The sequence below is a fragment of the Camelus bactrianus genome, chromosome 17 (assembly GCF_048773025.1).
Source record: "Camelus bactrianus isolate YW-2024 breed Bactrian camel chromosome 17, ASM4877302v1, whole genome shotgun sequence".
NCBI lineage: Eukaryota > Metazoa > Chordata > Mammalia > Artiodactyla > Camelidae > Camelus > Camelus bactrianus.
Window position 1 is genome coordinate 4,324,247 of NC_133555.1, and position 23,214 is coordinate 4,347,460.

At 41.7% G+C, this 23,214-nt stretch overlaps 1 protein-coding gene across 6 annotated transcripts in view; it reads right to left on the bottom strand.

The window, feature by feature from the left end:
* The window catches only part of PPARG (peroxisome proliferator activated receptor gamma), a 156,082-nt gene that overhangs the window by 77,239 nt on the left and 55,629 nt on the right, over positions 1 to 23,214 (bottom strand). For 5 of the 6 annotated variants that reach the window (XM_074344310.1, XM_074344308.1, XM_074344307.1 and 2 more), the window contains 2 exons: positions 5,157 to 5,384; positions 3,595 to 3,764 (listed from right to left, as the gene is read on the bottom strand). In XM_074344310.1, the coding sequence (XP_074200411.1) occupies positions 3,595 to 3,764; positions 5,157 to 5,384 (398 nt within the window). Of the gene's footprint in view, positions 1 to 3,594; positions 3,765 to 5,156; positions 5,385 to 22,985; positions 23,140 to 23,214 lie in introns of those variants that run through there. The other variant, XM_074344309.1, reaches the window with a different exon arrangement.

Below are 23,214 nucleotides of genomic sequence, written 5' to 3' on the forward strand. Positions count from 1 at the left end.
GAACGTGATGCCTGTTTTTCAAAAAATTTTCTCCAACTTCTCCTTCATTGCTTTACTAGTAACAAAACTTCAGGTGCAATAAAACCTAAGGATGATATTGTTAATTTTACAATGAGATTAAACACCGTGTGTCAGACCTGCATTAGGCTTTATCATGAAGTGGGGCAGCCCAGAGAAGCTGCGTCAATGAGCTACCACTGGCAGGTGGGAATGTACTAAAAACTCTCCCTGAGGTAGGGTCCTACAAAAATAGATCACAGTGTATCATACGGCAGAGTGTGTTCCCTTATACCTTTAGCTAAGTCCATGGTTCTAAAATGATCTTTCACTACAGATACAAAAATACGATGAAACCTACTAGGGGAAAAAATAAGTGTCCAATCTGTGAGCAATAAATGACAGCTCTGCAAGATCTAAAGTATATTAATTCTCCAGTAGCCACAGGTGATTTTTACCTAAGTCTGCAATATTAATAACCCAAGAATCCATCACTATTTCCCTTTTATCCAAACCCAGTCTTTTAGTTTGTCTGAATTTTGGCAAGGATCACTAATGTAAACCTGTTCCACTGGCACTGCACAACTGTGGAAGACGACCCACTGGCAGCTTTCTTAAGCAGCGTAACTATTTTTTTTTAATCCATAAATCAGTTTGCAGGTTTGAGGTCAACTGTATTTTAATTATGGGTCTATCCCACATTCTACTGAAATGACAAATGTTACGTTGCTAAAGCACCTTCCAGAAAATGCACACAGGTGAGTCAGACACGTGCGTGAACTTCATCTTCACGAGTCCTGCTGACGAGCTGAGGTGGCGTCTTCGTGCACTGGCAGCCACTGGTCTAACTCAGCTGCATTCAGAGCCTGGCAGCAGTTTCCTTTAGCTCCAAAGTGGCAAAGAATGAGTATTTCTTCAGCCTTATGCCTTATAATAGTGGTTCTCAAACTTTCTGGTGTCAGCACTCCTTTACTCTCTTAAAAAGTGTTGAGGTTTCCAAAGAGCTTTTGTTATATGGGCTGTGTCTATTGATAGAAATAAAACCTGAGACGCTGGGAGGTACAAGAACACACGGGCAGCACGCCAGCAGGCATGAGGGCTGCAGCGACATTCCACATCGTGCAGCTTCTGCAACGCTCCATTCACACTCCGGAGAGGAGGAGAGTGAAGAAGGCAAACAACAGCTTAGTATTATAATGAAAGTAGTGTCAGCCTCATGGGTGTCTCAAAAGGGTCTGAGGGACGCCCAGAGGTCCCCAGACCACACTTTGAGAAAAACTGACTTAAACGTAGAGAGGCCAAATTTTATATTATTCCTCTAACATTTTTCCTATTCTTATTTATTTTATTTTTTTTTACTAAAAATAGAAAGGAAGTTTTAATGTAGTAAATAAGTTTAGTAAACACCAAGTATATTTTCAGTTGTTAATGAAGACATGATACATTCAAGAAAGTTTTTTTTTTATTCTTATCTATAAAATGAGCAGATGGCTATGCTCCCTTCCAAGGTTAGCATAACCGTCTTTGCATTTCAGTCTAGGAAGTCTGTGATCCGTATTTTGAATGGTTTGCATGTTACTGCAGGTCAGTACACAAGGCTTAGTTTTCCTCCACTGCTTTTGCTTATTTGTTGATCGTGAAGGACTCCTCCGGGTTTGCCAGGCGTTATTAAGGGTTTATTCTCCGTCTCTGCCTTAGAACCTTTCTGTTTGTACCTCGAGGGCACTTGGGTTTTTCTCCTCTGTTTTCTCTCTTCTTTCTGCTACTTTTCTTCTTCGCGTGCTTTTATCTTCTAAGTTTTTAGGCCCTCAGAGCTTAGCTTTAACACTATAACCAACTACTGACAATATTTGTCTTTCAACTTCTAACCATTTCAGAAGTGTTAACTCTCCACAAATACCTGGCAAACAGAATCAAGGTGTAACTGTTTGCTTAAAACTTTTAGTTTCCAAGTGCTTTACCAGCCCACAAAAACCAATGATTTATTGTGGAAACTTAACCAACCATACTGTTTTTATTTATTCATCAACATAAATTAGCAAGATGAGCAAAACTGAATGATTTCTTCAGGTATTTCTCAGAATTTGGCAACAATTCATTCAGTCAAAAACTGTATAAATCTAATTCAATAAAATGACATGTTCTGACTATGCCTTGAGAACGTAATGATTTCAAGTAAGGCCGCAGATATTTTAGTTTGGTTTCAGTCATAGAATGAAGGAGCTTTACTGTTTTAAATGAAAGCACATCTCTTGCCAGAAGTACTTCAGAGTCATTTTGGAATTTCAGACCTTAGAGGGAAATGAGAAGCCCCTGGGGAGCTAATCCAATGAAGTCAGTTTTACATGCGAGGTGACTGAGAGTTTCACTGTCATGTGATCAGCAGGGACCTCGGGCAAGTGGCCTATGTGACCGCTAGCTTGTCTCTTTCACTTTACTGAGTTGCCTTTAAAGGAATAAGCTTTTGGATTGAAAAGATTTTAGAGATCATCTAATTCAACACCATCATTTTATGGTGGTGAAGACATAGGCAGAATGTGGTTAAAAATGATACATGTAGAAGCATCCTCTGCAATATTCGGTGCTGAGTCAATAAACACTAATTTCCTTTTTTCGGTCCACCATTCAGTAAGGAGCCCTGATGTTTCAATGCCTATGTAACTGCTGTCATAGATCCTTATTCTGAACAAAAAGCCCATCTGAGGGTTGAATCTGATCTTACATAAGCAGCATTTATTTTATAAAGTTAACATTTATGAACAATTTATGCTGAGCCCTGGAGTACAGAATGAGTACTATTCAATTACTATCTTATTCACCAAGCATGTTAGAATTAATTCTTTTAAAAGCCAGCATTTTAAAATATAAGTGGACTAACATTTTCTTAATAACTGGGCAGAATATTACCAAGTGAACTTTCCAAAGGATATCTTTTCACAAAGAAAGGAGGTGAGAAGAAATAGTATCTCCTTTCCAAAATCTCACATCTCTTCGCCTGCCTGTAACACATGGCTCACCCTGACGCTGGAATAAGAGAACACATAGCGCTGGTTTAGGAGTCGTAAGATATGCATTCTGGTCCTGGCTCTGCCACCTTGGCAGACGCCCGTGGGCAAGTCCCACTGGCTCATGATTTCAACACCTATAAAGTGGCTATAAATACGCTCGACCTTATAGGACTGTTCTAAGGCTCAAATGAAGACTGACTGACTATCTATCTATTTGTCTGTCTGTCTGTCTGTCTATCCATCCATCCACCCATCCATTCATCCATCTATCTATCTATCCAGCCATCCAGCCATCTGATCTGTCAAGTCTTATATATACAGAATACTGCACAGTATAGTGAGAAAAAAAAAAACAAACAAACAAACTAGGAGATTCAGGAAATTTGGGTTCTGGTTGGGATCAGCTCATCACTGTCTTGCCATGACACCCTGAACAGGGGACTTTTCTTTCAATTTTACTGTATGTTTGAAAGTGTTCATAATAATATGTTGAGGAGAAAATAAAATAAAATAAAAAATAGAATAGAATAGAAATGAAATAGTAGGTACTTTCCAGCAACTCATTTTAAGGAAAGAACTTGTCTTCTACCTTGCAGCCTTCGCAGGCGTGAACGCCGTAGTGGAAGCCGGAAGCCTTGTCCCCGCAGACGCGGCACTCGATGGCCATGAGGGAGCTGCAGGGCTCCTCGTGAGGCCTGTTGTACAGCTGAGTCTTCTCAGCATAGTAAGGTGGGGAGACGGGCTCCACTTTGATGGCACCTGTGTACAGGAAAACGGGAGCGGATGATTAACACCAGAAAGACAAGGCTCAGCGGGCCACAGGGCACGTCTCTCTAGCACACGTCGCTGCCGCACTTTGTCATTCAAGGGTAGCGGCACTCAGGAACGGGGGAAAAAAGCCACCGGAAAAAGTAGGCTTTGTGATCACAGGCGAGTCACAAAACCTCTGAGCCTCACCTGTGAAAACAAACGGGGATGGGAACTGAGTTTGTGGTTCTATGACCCTCCACGACCCCATAATACTAAAGTCCTAACAGGCACCATACGGTCCTTGAGATAATTAAGGTGACTCTGCTATGCCGTGTGCTGTACTTGGCATGCATCATGATCTGCAATGATACATTTTTACTTATATGTTGCATTTTAAAAGTATTTTTACACCACCCTTGCAAAGGAAACATGGCAGGAACACTGTAGGAAAAGGCAATGGTAAGCCCAGCCTGAAGGTCTGTGAAAAATAAGAGACCAGGTTTCCATCAGTGCTGAGTCAGAAGAGATGGTCTGTAAAATGACCTCTGGTAGAGAAAGACCCTATGGAAAGTAAGCACCTTCTTTCTGCTGGTCAGGATCAGGCCTCTCAAATTTCCATATTAGGCTCTGACTGAAAACCACACATGTAAATAGAACCAAGTATATCATTCATCTTAAAAAAGAAAAAAAACTAGAAAGACAGGAAGTTCTTACTTATTGTCAAGTAATGGTTGCCAACTGCATGGTGGTGGCTTTGGAAAACCAGCGTATCAGCAAGAGATAGGAATCAAGGAAACAGCATCACAGAAATTTATTTTATCTTGAAAAGCGCAGCTTTAGTTTTTCTTGAGTCTGATGGCTTGATGTGAACTGAGTTAGTGGCATGGAGATTTATCAATCGCCTACAATGTCAACGTTTAAATTTGTGCTGAAAGATAGTTTTCAGTGTCAGGTGTTCAGAAACTGCAGAGTTAGGAGAAATGGACTCACAGGAACAGTGATTTAGTGATAAGTTATGTAAGGTAACAAACTGCGACTTATCTACCTACAAGTGGCAAAAAGAATTCTAAGTTTGGGGGATAGACTCTTAGCTGGAGGTATGCCTGGCAATGTAGCCGTGCTGGAACGTGCCCACGGGAAGGAAAGAAGGAAGAGAAAGAAAGAGGGAGGGAGGAGACAAGCGAGGGGGGTGGGGAGGAGAGAAGGATCTCGGTGTTCACACACTGTCTTGCTCTTTGGTAAGTCATAAATGCCCGCTATTTCAGGGATACACGGATGAATAAGCCAATGGTCAGCGCCTTCACTACAGGCTTTAGTTTCTGGCGCATTTATCCCAGTGTTAATGCGAGGTTAGTCCAACTCTAGTCTCAGGGGTCTGAAAGGTGAACATGGACATCGTACTTTGGTACTCTTGGAGCTTCAGGTCGTACTTATAATCCGCAACCATTGGGTCAGCTCTTGGGAATGGAACGTCTTCGTAGTGCGGAGTGGAAATGCTGGAGAAATCAACAGTGGTGAAGGGCTTGATGTCAAAGGCGTGGGAGTGGTCGTCCACCATGGACAGGTCCACGGAGCTGATGCCGAAGCTGGTGGGCCAGAACGGCATCTCGGTGTCAACCATGGTAATTTCTGAAATGGAGAAGAGGACAGGTGGGACGTTAGTCCTGGAGGACAGAGCAACCTCCTAGAGACACAGAGAAAGGGGCTGGAAAGAGCCTGTGGTCAGGGATCTCCCCGGGGCGACGAAGATGAGAGATGAGGACTAACCACCTTTTTAGCATCATCCAGGCTGTTGGCCTAACAGACGGAGGTCACCCCCTACCTGGATGTTGCAGTAGGGGACCCTGTAATAGTTTCGCGTGGACAGCAGACCTGCATCGCGTCCTGCGAACAGCCCCGCTCTCACTAGAGAAGGACGCCTCTCTTAAGGGTGTCTGGGAATGGGCCTCTTGTGTTTTCCCAGCAAGCAGAGAGCTAAAGAATGTAACTCTCAAAGGCTGACTCTTGCATGAGGTTAAAGACTCCAGCTGTGGTCTTCACCAGAAAAACAAAGCGCCTCGAAAGCACAAATAAGGAGACCAGGGCTGTGGATGTGCTTTAGCGGCTCCAGGAGGACTCATTAGGCAGCGTTTGGGTCCACATGTCTGAATATCTACATGAGTAAGTACCCAAACAACCTGAAGCTATCTGTGTTGCAGCATAAACACTGCACACCAGGAGGAGGAATGTGCACTGGTGATAGCCCGAAGGTCCCACTGGGTCTCGGTGACATCCAGGAAAATGCCTGTGCTCCTAATGACAGGGCACCCATCAAACTGTGTCTACCGTTCCCCATTTCATCTGAACCCGCCTAATCCAGGTCACTCTATTTTCTTTGCCCATCTCCTCCGCACGCTTACTTTATGTCTCTGTCCACTGTTCTCAGTATAAATGACTTTCCAGTCAAAGTAGAACTCTCTTGTCTCAACTGCGATGCCCACAAAAGTGGGTTTATCTACCTGTCATGATGCCTACTGTGCAGTCCTTCTGCCTACAAGGTCGACTGAGCTAAAGGCGGCTTACATGCTTCTGTGTAAGCACTGGGAAATGAAAACGAGGATGCAAAAAACGTCTGGCTTGCAAGAAAAACGGGCTGCTCATCATTTCCACTGGTGTAACTTCGTTCTGTTCCACTTTTAACGTATGACTTCAGTGACCCCCTGCCAACCAGTGCCATGCCTCTCAATTCAGGAATCATGTCCCTAAGGGTCATCTGTCTCACTGCAGTTTTGGGGCCAATTTTAATGCTAAAATAGCCAGTTATGTGGCAATAAGTAGAATGAAAAGTTCATATGATTTTAAAGATATACTGTGAAACCCTAAAAAAATGTTATACTTGTAGCATATTTTGAAAGAATGCTAGTTTTTTGTTCGTTTGTTTTTTAAAGAATAGACTTTAGTTTTAAAAGCAGCTTTAGGTTTACTTAAAAACTGAGCAGAAAGTGCAAAGTTCCCATATACCCTCTTCCCCGTCTCCTTCCTCCCACCCCCGAACCACACAGTTTCTCCTATTATTAACCTGCGTTTCCCCTATTGTTAACATGTGCCTTAGGGTGGCACACATGCTGCAAAATTGAGGAATCAATATTGATACATTGTCAACTAAAACCCACAGCCCGCCGTTAGATCTAATTCAGTCTTGTACATCCCGTGGCTTTGACAAACGCGTAGTGTCACGCGTCAACCATCACAGTGTCGTACAGGACAGCTTTGCTGCCCTAAACATCCCCTGTGCTCACCTACTCCCCGCTCTTCTCTTCCCCCAAGAATGCTATGACTCTGCTGTCCTCTGTCACAGGCACTCTGTTGGAAAACCAGGGGAAGCACTGAAAAAGTCTTTGCTTGGCATTCAAGGCCCTCCCTGACAGCCTGACTTACTCCCTCGTCTCATTTTCTGCTGCTGATCCCAGACCGCATCCCTGTCCTCAGCAAATCCTACGGCAGGACCCACCACACAGGGCGCCCAGGGCAGACACCCTCCGCACCGTCTAGTCTGCTCATCCCCGTTCACGCTGCTTCCTGAGGCGGCCCGTCCTCCAGTCGCCCTCCTCACTGCTCATCACCATTCCCGGCTCCTTCCCACAGCAGCGGGGAGCCTCACAGTGGTCCAGAGGCTACTGTCTCCATGGAACCCTGCGTGAATTCTCCACCTTAAAAATCCCCTCCCCTACCTGTGTTCCCACAGCACTCAGCACCTCTCTTTCACTCTGATATAATGATCTGGATAAACGTCTCCACTGTTGGGCTTCAAGCTCTGGAGCAAAGGACAGTGTCTCATTATTCTGTTTTTCCCTTAGTCCTCACGCGTAGTTATTGTTTAGTAAACGCTGGCCAATTGAATGATCAGATTTTATAGAGAAGAACAGAACAAGTATTCATTTTTCTGTGAAAATGGAAAAAAATAAAGCTACTTTCTCAACGGTTTGGTTTTGCTAAGGCTTAAGCTCCTCAGAAAAGATGCAGTCTTCAACATTATAAATAAAATACAGCTGAAGCTGTAACCCATCCTCTCAACAACGTATACTGAGTTTCTCTCTTTTGATAATTGCAGGAGGGAGATTAGGGTCCTATAAACCTTGCCCCCCTACATAGAAAGGACAAAGTTAGAACAAAAAACAGTTTGCCTCTTCATCTCTATGAAAACAAATTGTCCCAAAACACATTTTCCTTCCCCTCCTTCCCTCCTCCCGGTCCTCTTACTCTGGGACGTCTTGACCTAAACAATGTTACTCCGTGGACCACAGTCACTGGGAGGCACAGTGGTTCCCTAGACAGTTTATTTTATTTTGACTTAGAGACGGGTCCAAGGGAGCCTGCTTCTAATTTTGTCTCTAGAAAACATAAGCTACTGTTTCTGCCAAGTTGTAAGCTGAGGAGGTGCTTTTTGTTACTCCATGCAATTACCCATGAAACAACCAATGAACAAAGCATTTGCATGAACAACAGCCCTGCTCAGGGACAAGTAACAGTGTCTCAACTTTCCAGCCGGGTGACAGGAGCGCACTGTGACAGGCGCATCCATCAATTTCGCAACCTTCCATGTGTTCCAAGCAGGCAGAAGTCTTGGGGTGGACGCTGTGTGAAGGACACTAACATGGTTTTCCTAGACCTTCAGCTTGGCTTTAAACTCGGTTACAGTCAAAGAGCAGACTTTTCACAACACGCCGAAGTACAATGTGTCTCGAACAAAAACACAACCAATATCATGCAAAAGTAACTTACCTCATCTGCCAGGCATCATTATTTGGGAGCATGGAAGTGGGTCAGAAAAGACGCTGAATTACAAAATCAAGCGCCAGAGCTCTACAGTTTACCTTCAGGGTTTCACGTTGTCCCTCATGAAAAGACAAGAAAAACTTCTACTGGAATATCTGGGGAAATATTGCATCTCCTTAATAATTACCTCAGAGAACCCTAAATCTTTGCTAAGAATTGTGCCAGATACAACACTTGGACTGTCTCATTTCATCCTCACAACAGCCCTGTGAGGTAGGAACACTTATAATTCTCCTTAAAGAAGGGGAAACGGAGGCACAGACACAGAAGTAACTTGCCTAGGACGGCAGTTGCTAAGGAGGAGAGCCGGTTCATAAGCCCAGATGGTCTTAAGCCCCACAGCCTGCAAACACTTAACTTCCTAAACTTAATACTGGTTAGAAAAACACATCTCTTCCTGATCTTCTAATTCTACATTAAACAACAATTAATTTCAACAAACCTTCACTGAGCACCTATAATGTGCCAGGCGCAGGGGGCTGGGGAATGCACCACGAAGGCTGAGTCATTCTCAAACACAAGCCTCACTAGAGAAACACATTAAGCTGCACTTTGAGCGGGCGCAGGAAAACGCCTTTCCTAGAATGCCTCAAACACAGGAGCTCTGTTGGAAGTGACCTTAGAGAGGCACTTAATGGCTTTTGTTCAATCTCTGCTCATTTGTTTCAGTTTAAGGTACTCATAAATATGATCCCAATTTATTCATCCAGCCCTTCCTTACTGACCCATTTAAATCATTTTGCTGTGTAAACTGACCTGGGAATTTCCTAATTCCTCTCCTGTTAGAATAGCTGGGATCTAGAGACAAAAATCATCCTGAAATAATAGAGTGGGAAGGGCCTTTCTGAGATAATGTTAAGTTCCTCATTTGACAGATGAAGAAAACCAGGCAACGTGATTTGCTCACGAGCCCACGGTTAGAGGCAGACCCGGTGAGAATCCAGGCTTTCTGCTTCCCACACTGTATTCTCTGCACTGCATCATGAAGTTGTTCCCATATGTAAAGACGCTGAAAAAGGGACACGCAACCTTCGCCAATTTTCACAGATTCAGATTTTTTGGTCTCAATTAATACAGAGGAATGCCATCAAATTTATGAAGGAAAAAAGTCTCCTGCAAGGAGCCATTTATGGGATGGCAAATTATAATAGAATAAAAAAAACTGTAACAGAATTTATTTCTCACAAAAACAACAAACCCTGAATTCATCAAAAGGTTAAGGAAATAGTCTGATAAAGTATCAGTCTGAGTTTTTACATAGTAAATACATGTGTGGGGGAGGGTATAGCTCGGTGGTAGAGCGCGTGCTTAGCATGCACGAGGTCCTGGGTTCAATCCCCAGTACCCCCATTAAAGATAAATAAATAAATAAACCCAATTACCTCCTCCCCCCAAAAAAACAAACAAAAAGAATTAAATAAAAATGTGCCAAATCATTAGTAAGACAGCTCAAAAAAATTTTAAAAACAAAAACAAAAAGAGGTGTGTATTTTATTTGTTCGTCTGTTGCAGGCTGCTGTTCTGAACGTTAACATCTGAAGATGGAGGAGAACCAGGGTCGTGTCAGACACCCTGGGTTTGCATCCTGACCTACTGCTGGTCAGTGCTGTGGTCTCCACATACCTAATTGTCCCCATCTGTAAAATAATCGCCCCGCCTTCCTCACAGAGGTGCTGTGAAGGTTAAGTTAGATAATATATGGAAAGCATCTAGCAGTGGCCAGGCAATCAGTTCTCTGTAAATATAATTATTGGTAGTAGCGGTAATTTTTGTAACCAGGGTAACCAGAGTCCTAGAATCCTGTAAGAGGTGGGCTAAAAGCCTCCAGTGCTACCACTAGAGGACAGGAAGAGGAAGAAACACCAGCAAAGCCTATTGTTCAAACAGGACTACGCCTAAAACAGATGTCCTGTTTAAGAGCCCTCTGGAAAAGGAGAGACCACAGTTTCTCTTCGTTACTTGTTCCAGTGCTGAACTGCTCCTCTGTAGCCAGGAAAGTCTGTGTCTTATCTGGCACTTCCCCAGTTGTTGTTAAACATATGTTAATGATTTTTTAAATTTATTTTTTGATCACAAAATCATATTTAATGGAGAAATACAAGAAACAGAATAAGACCTATAAGACAATACCATGTATATTCATTTAAAATTACGTGTATACAATACAAAAATACGGCAGGCATGCAAATAAAAAGAACACGGTGAAACACACTACAATGGTTACCTCTGCGGTACAAGAGGATCGAGAATGAGGTACATATTTAAAATGATCTGGAAAGGAAAAAGAAAGAAAGAAAGGAAGGAAGAAAGAGAAGAGAAGGAAAGCTGAAATTGCAGGAAAGACTGCAGAGGCTGCGGGAATGATGTTTCTTTTAAAATAATTAAGAAGAAAAAAATTCAGGTAGGCAAATACATTTAGGAACTGCTAGGTGAAGCCAGTTTAAGTAGGCTGACTGCAGGACTTAGACTCGTACACTAAAAATCCAGTATAATATACAAAAGAGAAGGGTTGGCAACATTTGGGGAGTTCACCACCTGACGGAATAGAGTTGGTGAAATGAGGGTCTAACCTACGCTGGTGGAGTTTGTAACTTTTCCTTTCATTTTCTAAACATACAGTCATCACCTTCTGCTTGCCCTTTACCATATGTACTTGAAAAGCATTATTAAGTTACTCCTAGGTTTTCTTTACCTTTAGAGTAACTAAGGGCAAAGGTTTATGTTGTTTAAAACAATAGCAAAACCCAAGAGAAAGAGGATTCCTTCACTAACGTTTTTTTTTATGGAGACTATCCCAGAAGCCTCCAGACAGGAAAGAAGAATGCTCCACACGAAGGATCAGGAATCAGTGCGACCCTGACCTGCTCAACAGCAGTGCTGGAAGCTAGAAAATCAACAGAGCAATTTTTTTAAAAATCTCCCCTCCCCCTAAATCTTCCAACTTAGAATTTTATACTCAGCCAAACCATCACTCAAGTATAAGAATAAAGACACCTTCAGAAGTACGAGGCCTCCTCCCATGTGCCCTCTGGCAGAGTTCCACACCAGAACAAAAGGGAAATACTCGGGGAACAAAGGATGGACACGCAGGGAGAGGTGGGAGGAAGGCCAAGGACAACAACCCGGAGCAGCCCAGAGAGAACGGGGCAGGAGGACGGAGGCGGCGGCGTGACAGTCCCCGAAATGCACCAAGGACCGCTTCCAGGGCGGCTCCTACTCCCTCAGAGAGTCTGAGAGTGAACCAGTGACGGGTCTGTGGAAAAGGAGCAACTACCAAAAGAAAAGAAAAGAAAAGGAAAAAAAAAAGAGTTATTAACTCCAGAAAAACGAATAGCTATTCAGGATCAGAAGTCAAACTGTAGTCTCCCGTCTGGCTCAGCCGTCAGCAGCGCTTCCAAAGTTACCACCGCACAAACGCACACAAGTGCTGTCACTCACGGTGACAAAGGACCACACTGTGAAGCCGGGGAAGGACGGGTGTGTGTTTCGGGAGAGGCAACGTGGTGGTAAAGGGCCACAGTTTTACCTTCCACAGCAGCAAGTCAGTGGGTAATGAACGCAATTTTTAAAATGGCGGCCTAAGCATTTATTTTAAAGATACAGCAGTAAATACCAGGAGACATGTTTTAAAAAGTTAAAAGTCGGGAGTGGGAGCTGGGTGTGGGTCGAGGTTGCTGCTCTTCATTAAAAGCTTTTTGTATGATCTGACTCCTAAAACTGCACAAGTATTAGTTTGATAAAAGTAAAAATTAGGTTAAATATTTTTAAGCAGTAATATTTTCCCATGATTTCACCTAACAGAGGGAGTAAATATATTCCTTGCCTGTTTCTCAGTCCTTTTAAAAGGAATTATTATGCAATAACCTGGAAAAGTAAGGAAAATTTTAATGTGGTTTCAAGTAAAGGAAAATCAGAAAGTATTTTTGATATTTGACCAATAGATGACTGTTTTATTGACTCAAGCATTTAAAAAATAAATTCCATCAATTCATTTCTCTTCCTTCATGGTATGATGAATTTTATTAGTAAAAAAGGAAAAAGACTCTGGACCCCATTAGCAGAAGTGCAGTTTAACAGTAATTAATGAATTTTAAGCACTTACTATGACAGGCATCATACATTAAACCCATTACTTACAGGTTATACATACACTAACAAATTACAATTTGTTATGTAACTTATGAGCATATATATGTATATATAGTAATATAGTTTACATATGTAAACAGTGCTATAGATTATATACAGTTACAATTACCACCAACAGACTGAAAAAATTAGAAAGGGGTAAGTGATTTTCCCAATGTTACACAGTCAATAGTTATTGGAGCTGGGGTTTGAATTCTGTTGTGGTTTCTCCAGAGAACCTCTTTTTTGAACACCAGGAATTAAGAAAAGGATTAAAAATGGATTCCTTGGTGTGTCATTTGTTTCTTTCATACAAGAAAATGTATTTTCATTCTGTTGTCTACTTAGACTATATTAAAAGCCAAATCCAACGCTTCTGCAGTCTGATGTCCCGGTGACACTCCCCGTGACATCCTGGGCAGAGGCTGGAAGTGTTCTGATGCGTATCTGCATACACACACTTGCTTATAATAAGCCAGAAGGTCTCACAGCAAATTTCCAAATTCAGATCAACAAAGGACGTATCATCAGATACGAGAGGACCACGTTTGTTTATGCTCTTTAAAACTTCACTTTCTCTTGTGCAGGCCACATCTTGTCTAGACAGTTTGCTTTATCTAGTCCTGAGGTATCGGGAGAAGGAAGATTACAGCATCGTGCCCTCGTCCGGACTCATCGTTTCCTCTGCTGCCTTCGCTGGAGATTCAAGTCCTCCTTCTCATCATGGTCGAAGCAGTCTGAGGCTGGGTCTTCTGCTAAAACTACCTTCAGGTGTTTCTAAGAGGAGACTTACTGCAAATCTCATGAGGACTCATCGAGGCTAAATCTGTTGACCAGCTAGTTGCTCTGGGTGAGCTGGAAGCCTGGCCTCGTCCGGTGCACACCAGCACCAAGTGCAGAATGGTGCTTAGGTCAGAAAAAAGGAACTGGAATATTTCCCCCCGGCCAGCTCCCTCTGCACAGTTCGGTTTTGGTTTCGCTGTGCTAGAGGAATGAAAATGGGAGAGAGGAGCTGGAGTGGAAAGGAAGAAAAATGAAAGGAATGCACCAGAAATTTGTAACTACTTAGAAAGGACAGAGCCACCAGAGATCTGCCAAAGGACTGTTTCTCTTTGCTTCATCCACCTGTCAAACACTGCAAGGGACCTCCCGCAGCCAGGAAGAGAACAGGGAGGTGGTTTCAAGTAACGCTTTACTACTGAAGCACCTTGAATAGCTTGAAATGATCCCAGAGGGCAAAGCCAGCTTTACTCAGAGCTGCTCAGTCTGGCAAAGTGAGTGACACACTACACTTCTGTTTGCCCTTTTGTTTTCGATTTACTGTACCAAGCACTCTTCATGAGAAGACAATGGTCTTAAGCTAAACAAACACTGAGAATTAAGATGTCAAAACAGATGTAGCCACATCACTGATGGTTATGGGGCAATGTGCAGATTTTCACTAGCTATTCCACATATAGTATCTTAAAACGTATTGGCACGTGGCGTTAAAACATTCATAGGCAGCATTTTTCATTTTAAATCTTCCTCCTGAGCCATCATAGCAAAACAAAAAATATTCTATATGAAAGTGTTTGATATGATTCAACACTCATTCATGATTTAAAAAAAAAACAACCTCTTAACTAGGAAGGATGGGAAACTTCATTAATTTGATAAAGATATCTATTAAAAGAAAACAGACAAACAAAAACCTAAAGTAGCCATCAGATTTGATAGCGAAATATTTAAGCTCTCCTTCCGAGGTCAGGAACAACAAGGATACAGTTATCACCACTTACGTTAAACGCTGGAGAGCCTATCCAATGTAATAAGAAAAGACAGACACAGGACTAGAAAAGCAGAAATAAAACGCACATTACTTACAGATGACATGATTGTAAAAAAGAAACAAAATAAAATAAAACCATTACAGTTAACAAGAGAACTTAGCAAAGTTGCTGGATTTAAGGTTGATATTCAAAAATCAACTCTATTTCTATAAGCCAGCAGGAAATAGGAAGTGATATTCAAATATGATTTTTACATCAAAAACATCAGATACCTAGGGGAAAAAAATCTAGCAATCTATGAGGGAGATTTCAACACTGAAAACCCAAGAATGTTATTGAGAACATATCTAAATAAATGAAGGGATGTATCATGCTCATGGACTGCAAGACTCAGCATTGTAAAGCTGTCAGCTGTCCCCACCTTTGTCAGGGATGGCGGGTCATAGAAGGAAACATGCAGACTGACTACATCCCAGCAAAAACTCTCCCCTTTGTGTTAAAGGGACTGGTATAGAATTTCCAGGGCACTCATTGAAGAATTTTCCTATTCAGCAGTTATAAGACAGTATTGAAATAAGTCTTAGTAAACTATCTATTTTTTTTTTCAATTGGCTTCCTTGGACAATAACGGCTAAATACATGTTCAACGAAAGTTTTCAAATCAACGTAAACAGGGAAGGAAAAAATTCAAAGGGTGCACATGCCATCCGAAGGAGTCAGTATTACACGTCTCATTTTTGCTTTAGGTATGTTTGGCTTATATGTAAGCCCTATTCTGTTTTATAAAGACCCTGTATTATTTTTTTTTAACAGTGCTGGAAATCTTTTCCCAAATACTAATGCCTACATTGGGATTGCTGTGTTTGGGAAGTTAATATGCTTGGATCAGCTGAGTCATCTTTGGAGACATTCCATTTAAGTGAAATAAAATCAGCAGGTTAAATCTAAGTCACCAATTTTAGGCTAATTATTTAACTCTTCTTTGTATCAACCATCTATTTCATAAACCGTGCTTCTTAGAAGAGTCATCATCATATTTTACTGTGATGTTTCTCTTCCCCAAACCTCCCCCTGCTTTACTTTTCTTCGGCATCTTTCTCTAAGTATCTTCATCTCAGTACATGCTGCATCAGTAGCACAAAACCAAAGCCACCTCAAAGCAAGATAACCAGTGACCTAAAACTGTGTGCAAGGTATTTTTCAGGCTTCACAAGAAACGCACTATCATGTGGTTCTTGACCTTGAGAAGTCACCAAGGGGAAAGATGGTTGGTGACAGAAGAAAGTACAGAGACTGACCTAGTGATTCAGGCAATGAGGGCCCTGCAACATGGAGGAGAGAGACACTCATGTCCTGAAACAATCGGGGATAACTTCATGGTGGACCTGGGTTTTGAATTATGAGAGCCCAGTGGGATGACTGGAATCTGGCTTGTTACAGATTTAGATATTCCACGGAAAAGATAGTTGTCTCCATTATCCATGCGCCCCTTGTATTACCTGAGTGTATTTAAGCAATAATAACATGAATTAACACCACAGAGGACTAGATTTCACGCAGGACAGACACCTGCAAATCGGACTGGTTTCTCCTGGGTCAACTGTTTGTACCTTGTAATTGGCTAGAGGTGTGGTTATATCGATGGCAAAGAGATTTCTGTGTAAATGGCAAAGGTTTCTACGTAAATCTGGCCATACTCAGGTCAAACTCACACCTTTGGGTCTTATTAGCATCATATCTTAATCAACTAAAGCAAACATGCCTCAACAGTTTATATAATAGGACTAAAATTTTCGAAGCTAAAGGCAGGGTTTTAGGTAAACGGTTAACACAATAGTAAAATAATATCCACTTATCTTACACTAAAAATATTTAATTGCTAATGCAAAGCAAAAAAAGAAAAAAAGAAGAATGAATATTTTACTTTTTCCAAAATAAATGACTTGATTCAAAGTACGGGAGTCATCGTGTTCACAGGACCTGAACATGAGGGAGGAACTAGGGCTTCTCTCCTGTAGCTAAGCTTTGCCACTGGCTCTTTGCCAAAACAAGAAACTGAACCTTGGTTTCTTTCTTCTGAAACTATGATTAATAGTAAGTAACCATCAGATAATATCTAAATAGTCTGAAAAATGTTAAGGAAAAGATCAGAAGAGAGTAAGCAGTAAGTCTAACCTAATTAACCATGGGAATAGAAAATGTTGGCTAGCACGGACGATGAAAATGTGCATTATCCCAAAGTGCTAACTTCCATTTCATGGGTGACAAGACAAAACTAACACTTGATGGGCACCAATGACATCTCAGGCACTGCTCTAAGGGCTTAATATATTGGACATTAGTTAGTTAACCAAATAAGTTATTTTTCTACTAGCAAATAAATCTCTTGGAAGTTCAAACAAACACTGAAAGTATCCAAAGGCAGGCAGACTTGCAGAAGAAGCCAGGCATTTGGATAATTCACAAACTTATAACATTCAAATTAATTTCCAAACGGCATTCAGCTAATAATATTCAAACCAGTGGAAGGCCACAGCACAAAAAACTCTAAGTAATTCAAAATACATTTGTACCTGGTTTTCAGCATACACTATAATATTGTTGGTTTGTTTGTATTAGCATCGGTTTTAGAATATTATTTAGCGTACACTAAACTTTTGTTTTCACCTACTAAACAGATTCCAGCGAGCTGCTGAGGTACACCAGGAGATCGGCGTGGTCTTAACAAGTCAACAAGAACTTACTAGACACCTATTACGTGTTAGATACTGGTTGAATAAAGAAGAATAAAACTTGGATCTTCTCAGTGACTACATAATTTGGCTTAGGGAATGTATAAAACAGAAAATAAGATCAGATGGCCTCCAATTAAGGGCCAAACATGTTAGAGAAGCGTATTCTTTCACTTAACAAGTATGAACGAGCCCCACTGTTCACCGCACTTGGGACATCGGCGGGTTAGCAAACGAGACAAGGATCTCTGCCTTCATAGGGCTAATAGGCTAGTGGGATAAAGTGGCCAATAAACAATAAACACGATAAATAAGTAAGTTACATGGTAGGTTAGATGACGATGAATGCTTTAGAAATAAGAAAATGTAGAGCCGGGGGAGGGGCGGGGGGGAGAGAGAGAATTCAGTAGGGGTGTCGAGGCAGTCCTCACTCAAAGGTAACAGCTGAGCAAAGATTACAAGGAGCTGAGTCAGCCAAGGTGTCGGAGGAAGAGGGTTCCAGGAAGAAGCAAGAACTAGAGTGGAAGCACAAAGGAAGGGGGGAGGAATAGCAAGGAGGAGGGTGTGGCTGGGGCCGAGGGGGAGAGGCAGACAGGGAGAGGAGGAGGGGGGACACTGATGGCAGCGGGGTGGGGTGCAGGGCACAGGGGAGCCCCTGCAGGGTGCTGAGCAGGCTGACAGACCTGACTTCCATTTCACCGTGATCCCTCTGGAAGACAAACAGGTTGAGATCAGGCTGCTGGGAGGTCAGGCAGAAGGAGGCAGATCTGTCAAGAGGCTGGGACAGCACTCTCGGCGGGGGACGGGGGGGTGGGTTGCATCAGGGTGGTGGCAGTAGAGGGGGGCAAGAGATACCGTTTTGTGGGGAAAGAGAGCGCAATTAACAGTAATGTATTCAGAGACTGTTTTCATGGAGCAGCCGTCACTTGATCCTGACCTTGAAGGACAGAGAGGACTGGAAAATGTGGAGGAACTGGGAGAGGCGCTCCAGGCTCGGATGCAAGAATGAGTGTGGCTTATCCTTGGGACAGTAACGTCAGTCCAGTTAGAGCATGGCAGACCAGTCTCTGGGGCGTGGAGGGAAATGAGATACGCAAGGTGAAACCCAGATTACAAAGAGCTCGGAGAGCCAGGCAAAGGTGTTGAGACCTCACAGTCCTCACTCTGGTGCCTTGAACATAGCAGGTGCTCAATACATATTAGAAGACGGGTAATAAAGACAGGCTTTTAGGACCACTGATCTGGCAGATTGGAATGGCTGGCTGAGAGTTTCTCATTTAGAAGGTCGGCTAAAAGGCCATACAGAAATTCTGGCCTGAGATAATGAGGGATAATTCGGTGTAGGTAATTGCCAGTTGACTGTTTTAAATCTACTTTATAATGCAAACCATTCACCACTTGTGGGAACCTCAATCTTGTGTTGGCAATCCCTTACTCAAATAAAAATTACGTGGGTCTAAAAAACTGTGTACTCAAGCAGCCACGTGATCTTAATTCCCAGGTTATAAGAGTTGGATGGCAGTTACTATGAAGTAAATGTGCAATGCTTGTGTCTCTAAATTAGTTACAGGTGCAAAACCATTGACAAAAAAACGATAATCTGGAAGAGGTTTATAGAAACTTAGTTCCATTCAAATGAGTCTGATTCATTTTCTACCACACATTTTCACAAATACTCAACACTGTAGATGGACACAATGCATTTTCTGGACAACTTTCTAATGCCTAATTTAAGGGTGTCCAAAGGAAGCTAGAATAACAGAACCCTAGCGTCTGTTCTGTTGATCTAACACAACTAAGAAATTTGCTTTGCTCAGATTTCCTCTGATACCAAGAATATGTGCCTTACAAAAGAGTTGTGATGATTTTAGAATCTCCCCCAGGTTATCTTGTTCAAGTTATAAGTGAGAATGCCGACAAAGGTAATAATCTACAGCAACCTCCATAAAAGGTATAAAAACTTTTTCATTTAATGACCCATTTTTACACTGCAATTAACAGTTAAGTGGATAACTGCTGTCAGACAGCCTTTAGGACACATTGTATCAGACAAGGAGTTCTAGGGGAAAATAAAACTTTAAAAAAACACGGTGTTTTCTTGTAAGCATTTAATATAAATGACACTTGTGTTCTGGATGTTTCCTATAATTCATAATTTGCAGGGTGGGGAAGGACAAGAGAAATGACCCTTTTTGGAAGCCAGGAGATTCTCAGATTCTAGAAACCTACCAAATCTACTAAGTCCTAGTGATCAGAAAAGAGATGTGAGCAGTTAAATCAGAAATAAATAATAAAACTAAAGCCACATGAAGGAAAACATTATTATGGACAATAGTAAAATTCTAGAAAAAGGCCCTGGAGGGGTATTACTTGTGAGACAAGGAAATTCAGAGCTGTCAGTGACCTAACTCCTCACCATCTAGAGGACATTATAACGTTAAGACTTTTTCAGTGTCTCTAAGGATAAAACACATCAGCATCACTGTCATCTACACACAAAGGATGATTTCAGCTTTTGGAAACTGATTCTTTTCACAGGCAAATGTTAATGAAAGTGGGAGGTAACTCCCTCATTAAAAAAAAAATCAGACATAATGATCCTCTAAGTTTGATCATTTCCTTATCAAAACATTCACGGGAGGTCGAGCAGAAGCCTCATCTCACTCAAAATTGCCACTTATTTTGATGCATGAGGAATCCTGCAGCTTCCCCACCCCCCACATCCCTTAAAATGCTTCAGATTTAGGGTATTACATGTCTTCCATGCTGTCCACAAGTGGTTAACACCACAAAGCCAGGACCACGAACTCTGCATAGGGCGTCAGACGTGCTTTCGCAAATACTGCCGTTTAACCCTACACCAGCCCTGCATTTTCTGTTAACATAAGTGGAAACGGAAGGCAGAGGGGCTAAGCGACTTGCTCAAAATTACACAGAAGGTACGTGGCCAAGACAGGACTGGCGGTTACATCCCCTGCTACTACATGGCTCTCTTCAAATTTCTGGAAAGGTGAAAACTTGGGTCAGTTACCTAAACGCTTCCAAGGATACAGCGGCCTGGAGTCACACAGACACCGTTTAAGTATCCGTCAGTAGAAATGGCGGCCGATCACTCCCTCCTCTCTCAGGAGGGACTCTTGTTTCAAAGAATCCTCTATTGCAGCATTTATCATGTCTCTAAGGCATATTTCCATTGCTCAATCGGCTCCCAGCGAAGAGCGTGTCATCATCTTTCAGTGCTCTGGTGCAACAACTCAGAACTGGAGAATTCACACAGGACCGAGTCTGGCACTGAACGCAGGAGGCATATTCGGCTTGAGTTCAGGGAAGCTTCCCTTCCATCTTGCCAATTTTTACTAGTGCAAATGGATTCAGAGCCAGTATGGGGTTATGTGGGGTTCCTTGCAACGCTGCGCTGAAAACAGTCAGGGAAATGCAAAAACGGGCCTCGCAGTGATAAGGGAGCCTGGGGAAACGTGTACAAGTCCCCTTCAGGCATCGTGGTGACACAGTGGACTTTTCAGTCTTACAAATGGGACCAGTACAGCTGGACATCTGGGTCATTCACACTCAATGAGCCACTTTGTCTTCAATAGCTGCACCCAGATCCTTGCGACACCCCGATTCCCCTTGGCCTGGGATGAGGAAGAGGAGCACCTGAATGAATGCCTGTATCTGGGCCAAGGCCCTAATCTCCAGTGTTTCACCTCCGCTGGCCTCAATTAGCTAATGGTGACCATACTGCCGACTCATTTTCAAGTCTGTCTGTTTGTTTTGGCAAGGGTGGAGTAAATACGTAGTGGTCCTCTACAAAATACAATAGAAGTTAACAATAACAGATCTCTGGCCTTTAGGAATTCGTATTTTTAACAGAAAAACAACACGAATAAGGAGTAATCAGAGACCACATAACACAAGAGAACAACTGGTGCACTGTACAATCTCTTAACTGCTAACAGTTCTATTCTGTACCGTGTTAATTAAGATGAAAAGTACTGGGTTACTCTTCTGAAGATTTGAGACTCAAAAAAACTAAACTCAGGGAAAATTCAAGGCATACAAATAAAGAGACTAGTACAGAATGAAAACTAACTTGAAACACATAACTATCCCTTATCATTTCTCCCCTAGTTAACCTAAAATACTTGTTGAACTGCATTCTGAACATATTCTATTCGAAGAGACAAAACGATCAAATTTTTGACTCCGGGATTACTTCATAGTATAGCTAGGACATTCTGCCTTGATGCAGGCTAAGTTAATAACTAGAGAAAAATGGCAATAATTTTGATGGCTTGTAGAAAAACAGAATAACAGACTTTTACATTATACAATGAATCTAAGCTCCTATCTAAGAGACTCAGAAGATAGAAGAACACATTGAGTCCAATCATCGTAATAAAATGAAACGGCGTTTCAGGAAGTGTTTTTTTCTTTTTTTAATATATTTATTGAAGTATAGTCAGTTTACAATGTTGTATCAATTTCTGGTGTACTGCACAGTGCTTCTGTCATATAGGAACATACATATATTCGTTTTCACAAGTTACTACAAAATATTGAATATAGTTCCCTGTGCTGTACAGTATGAGCTTGTTATTTATCTATTATATATATATTAGTTACTATCTGCAACTCTCAAACTCCCAATTTATCCCTTCCCACTCCCTTCCCCCACCCCGTAACCGTAAGTTTGTTTTCTACATCTGTGAGTCTGTTTCTGTTTTGTAAATAAGTTTGTCTTCTTTTTTTTTTTTTTTAAGATTCCACATATAAGGGATATCTTATGGTATTGGGAATACTTTTTCTTAATTTTTAAGAAGCTTGATGTTTAAAAAATTTGTGATTAATACGTTCAAACTTCAGGCTTCCAGAAAAATCAGAACGTTAAAATGTAAAGGCATCCATTTCAACAATCAAACAACTTGATTTTAATGCTTTAGCATTTATATTACAAAACGTGAATGTGACTAGTTAACACAATCTATTTTTACACGGCATCTTGAGAAGAAAAAATAAAACGAAGAGAAATACAGAAATAAGTACGAATGGTACAGAACAGAAGCAGCTGGGCTAAGACACTCCCGCAGAAGGAGCTGTAGAAATGAAGAGCTCACATTTTGCAATGGCCAAGGAAGAAATGTTAAAGATGAGGCACCTCTCTGAACCTTTTATATCTGAGTACCAGTAACGATCATTTATTTAACATGCAACAGGCATTTAGAGGCCTCGTTTCCTTTATGCGAAAAGTGAGATGCTTAGAAGAGACATTCTCCAAGGTGCCCTCACTCTCTTCTACAAAGCACTAGGCAATGTGCCAGGTACCCTAAGAAATATAAAGAAGACTCTAACTTGGTTCCACACTCTGGAAGCATACAATTCTTTGAGAGAGAGAAAATGTACACACACGTACCTAGATTTTAAAGTAGAACAAAACGTGCCTAAGGACTTTAAGAGGAATAAATGCCGTAGGAGGGATAAACATCGCTATGAGAGATGTAACACACAAGACTGAAAGGAGGAAAAGCAACTCTTCGGGAATTCTAAAAAGATCTCAAGTATTTTGGGGAAACATATATATAAACCCAGGAAATAAAAACAAATGGGATATTTGGGGGATATAAATATACCTTTAAGGGGGAGGGTACAGCTCAAGTGGTAGAGCAATGCTTAGCACGCATGAGGTCCTGGGCTCAGTCCCCAGTACCTCCCCTAAGAATAAATAGACAAATAAACCAAATTACCTCCCCCCACCAAAAAAAGAAAAAAATATATATATATACCTTTAGTGCTTAAAATTCAGGACACAGAAGTCACGCACAGAGATGAAATATGGATTAGTTCAGGTTTTTCTGAAGTTCTGAATATGCTTATAAGTGACCACAATAGCAATAAACTGAGCATCAGAATACTGAACTATACACATCACAGTATCAGAACAAATACAACCTGGAAAACAAACAACAGGAACAACTTTACCTTCCAAAACGCCCGAAGTACCCCAACAGCCAT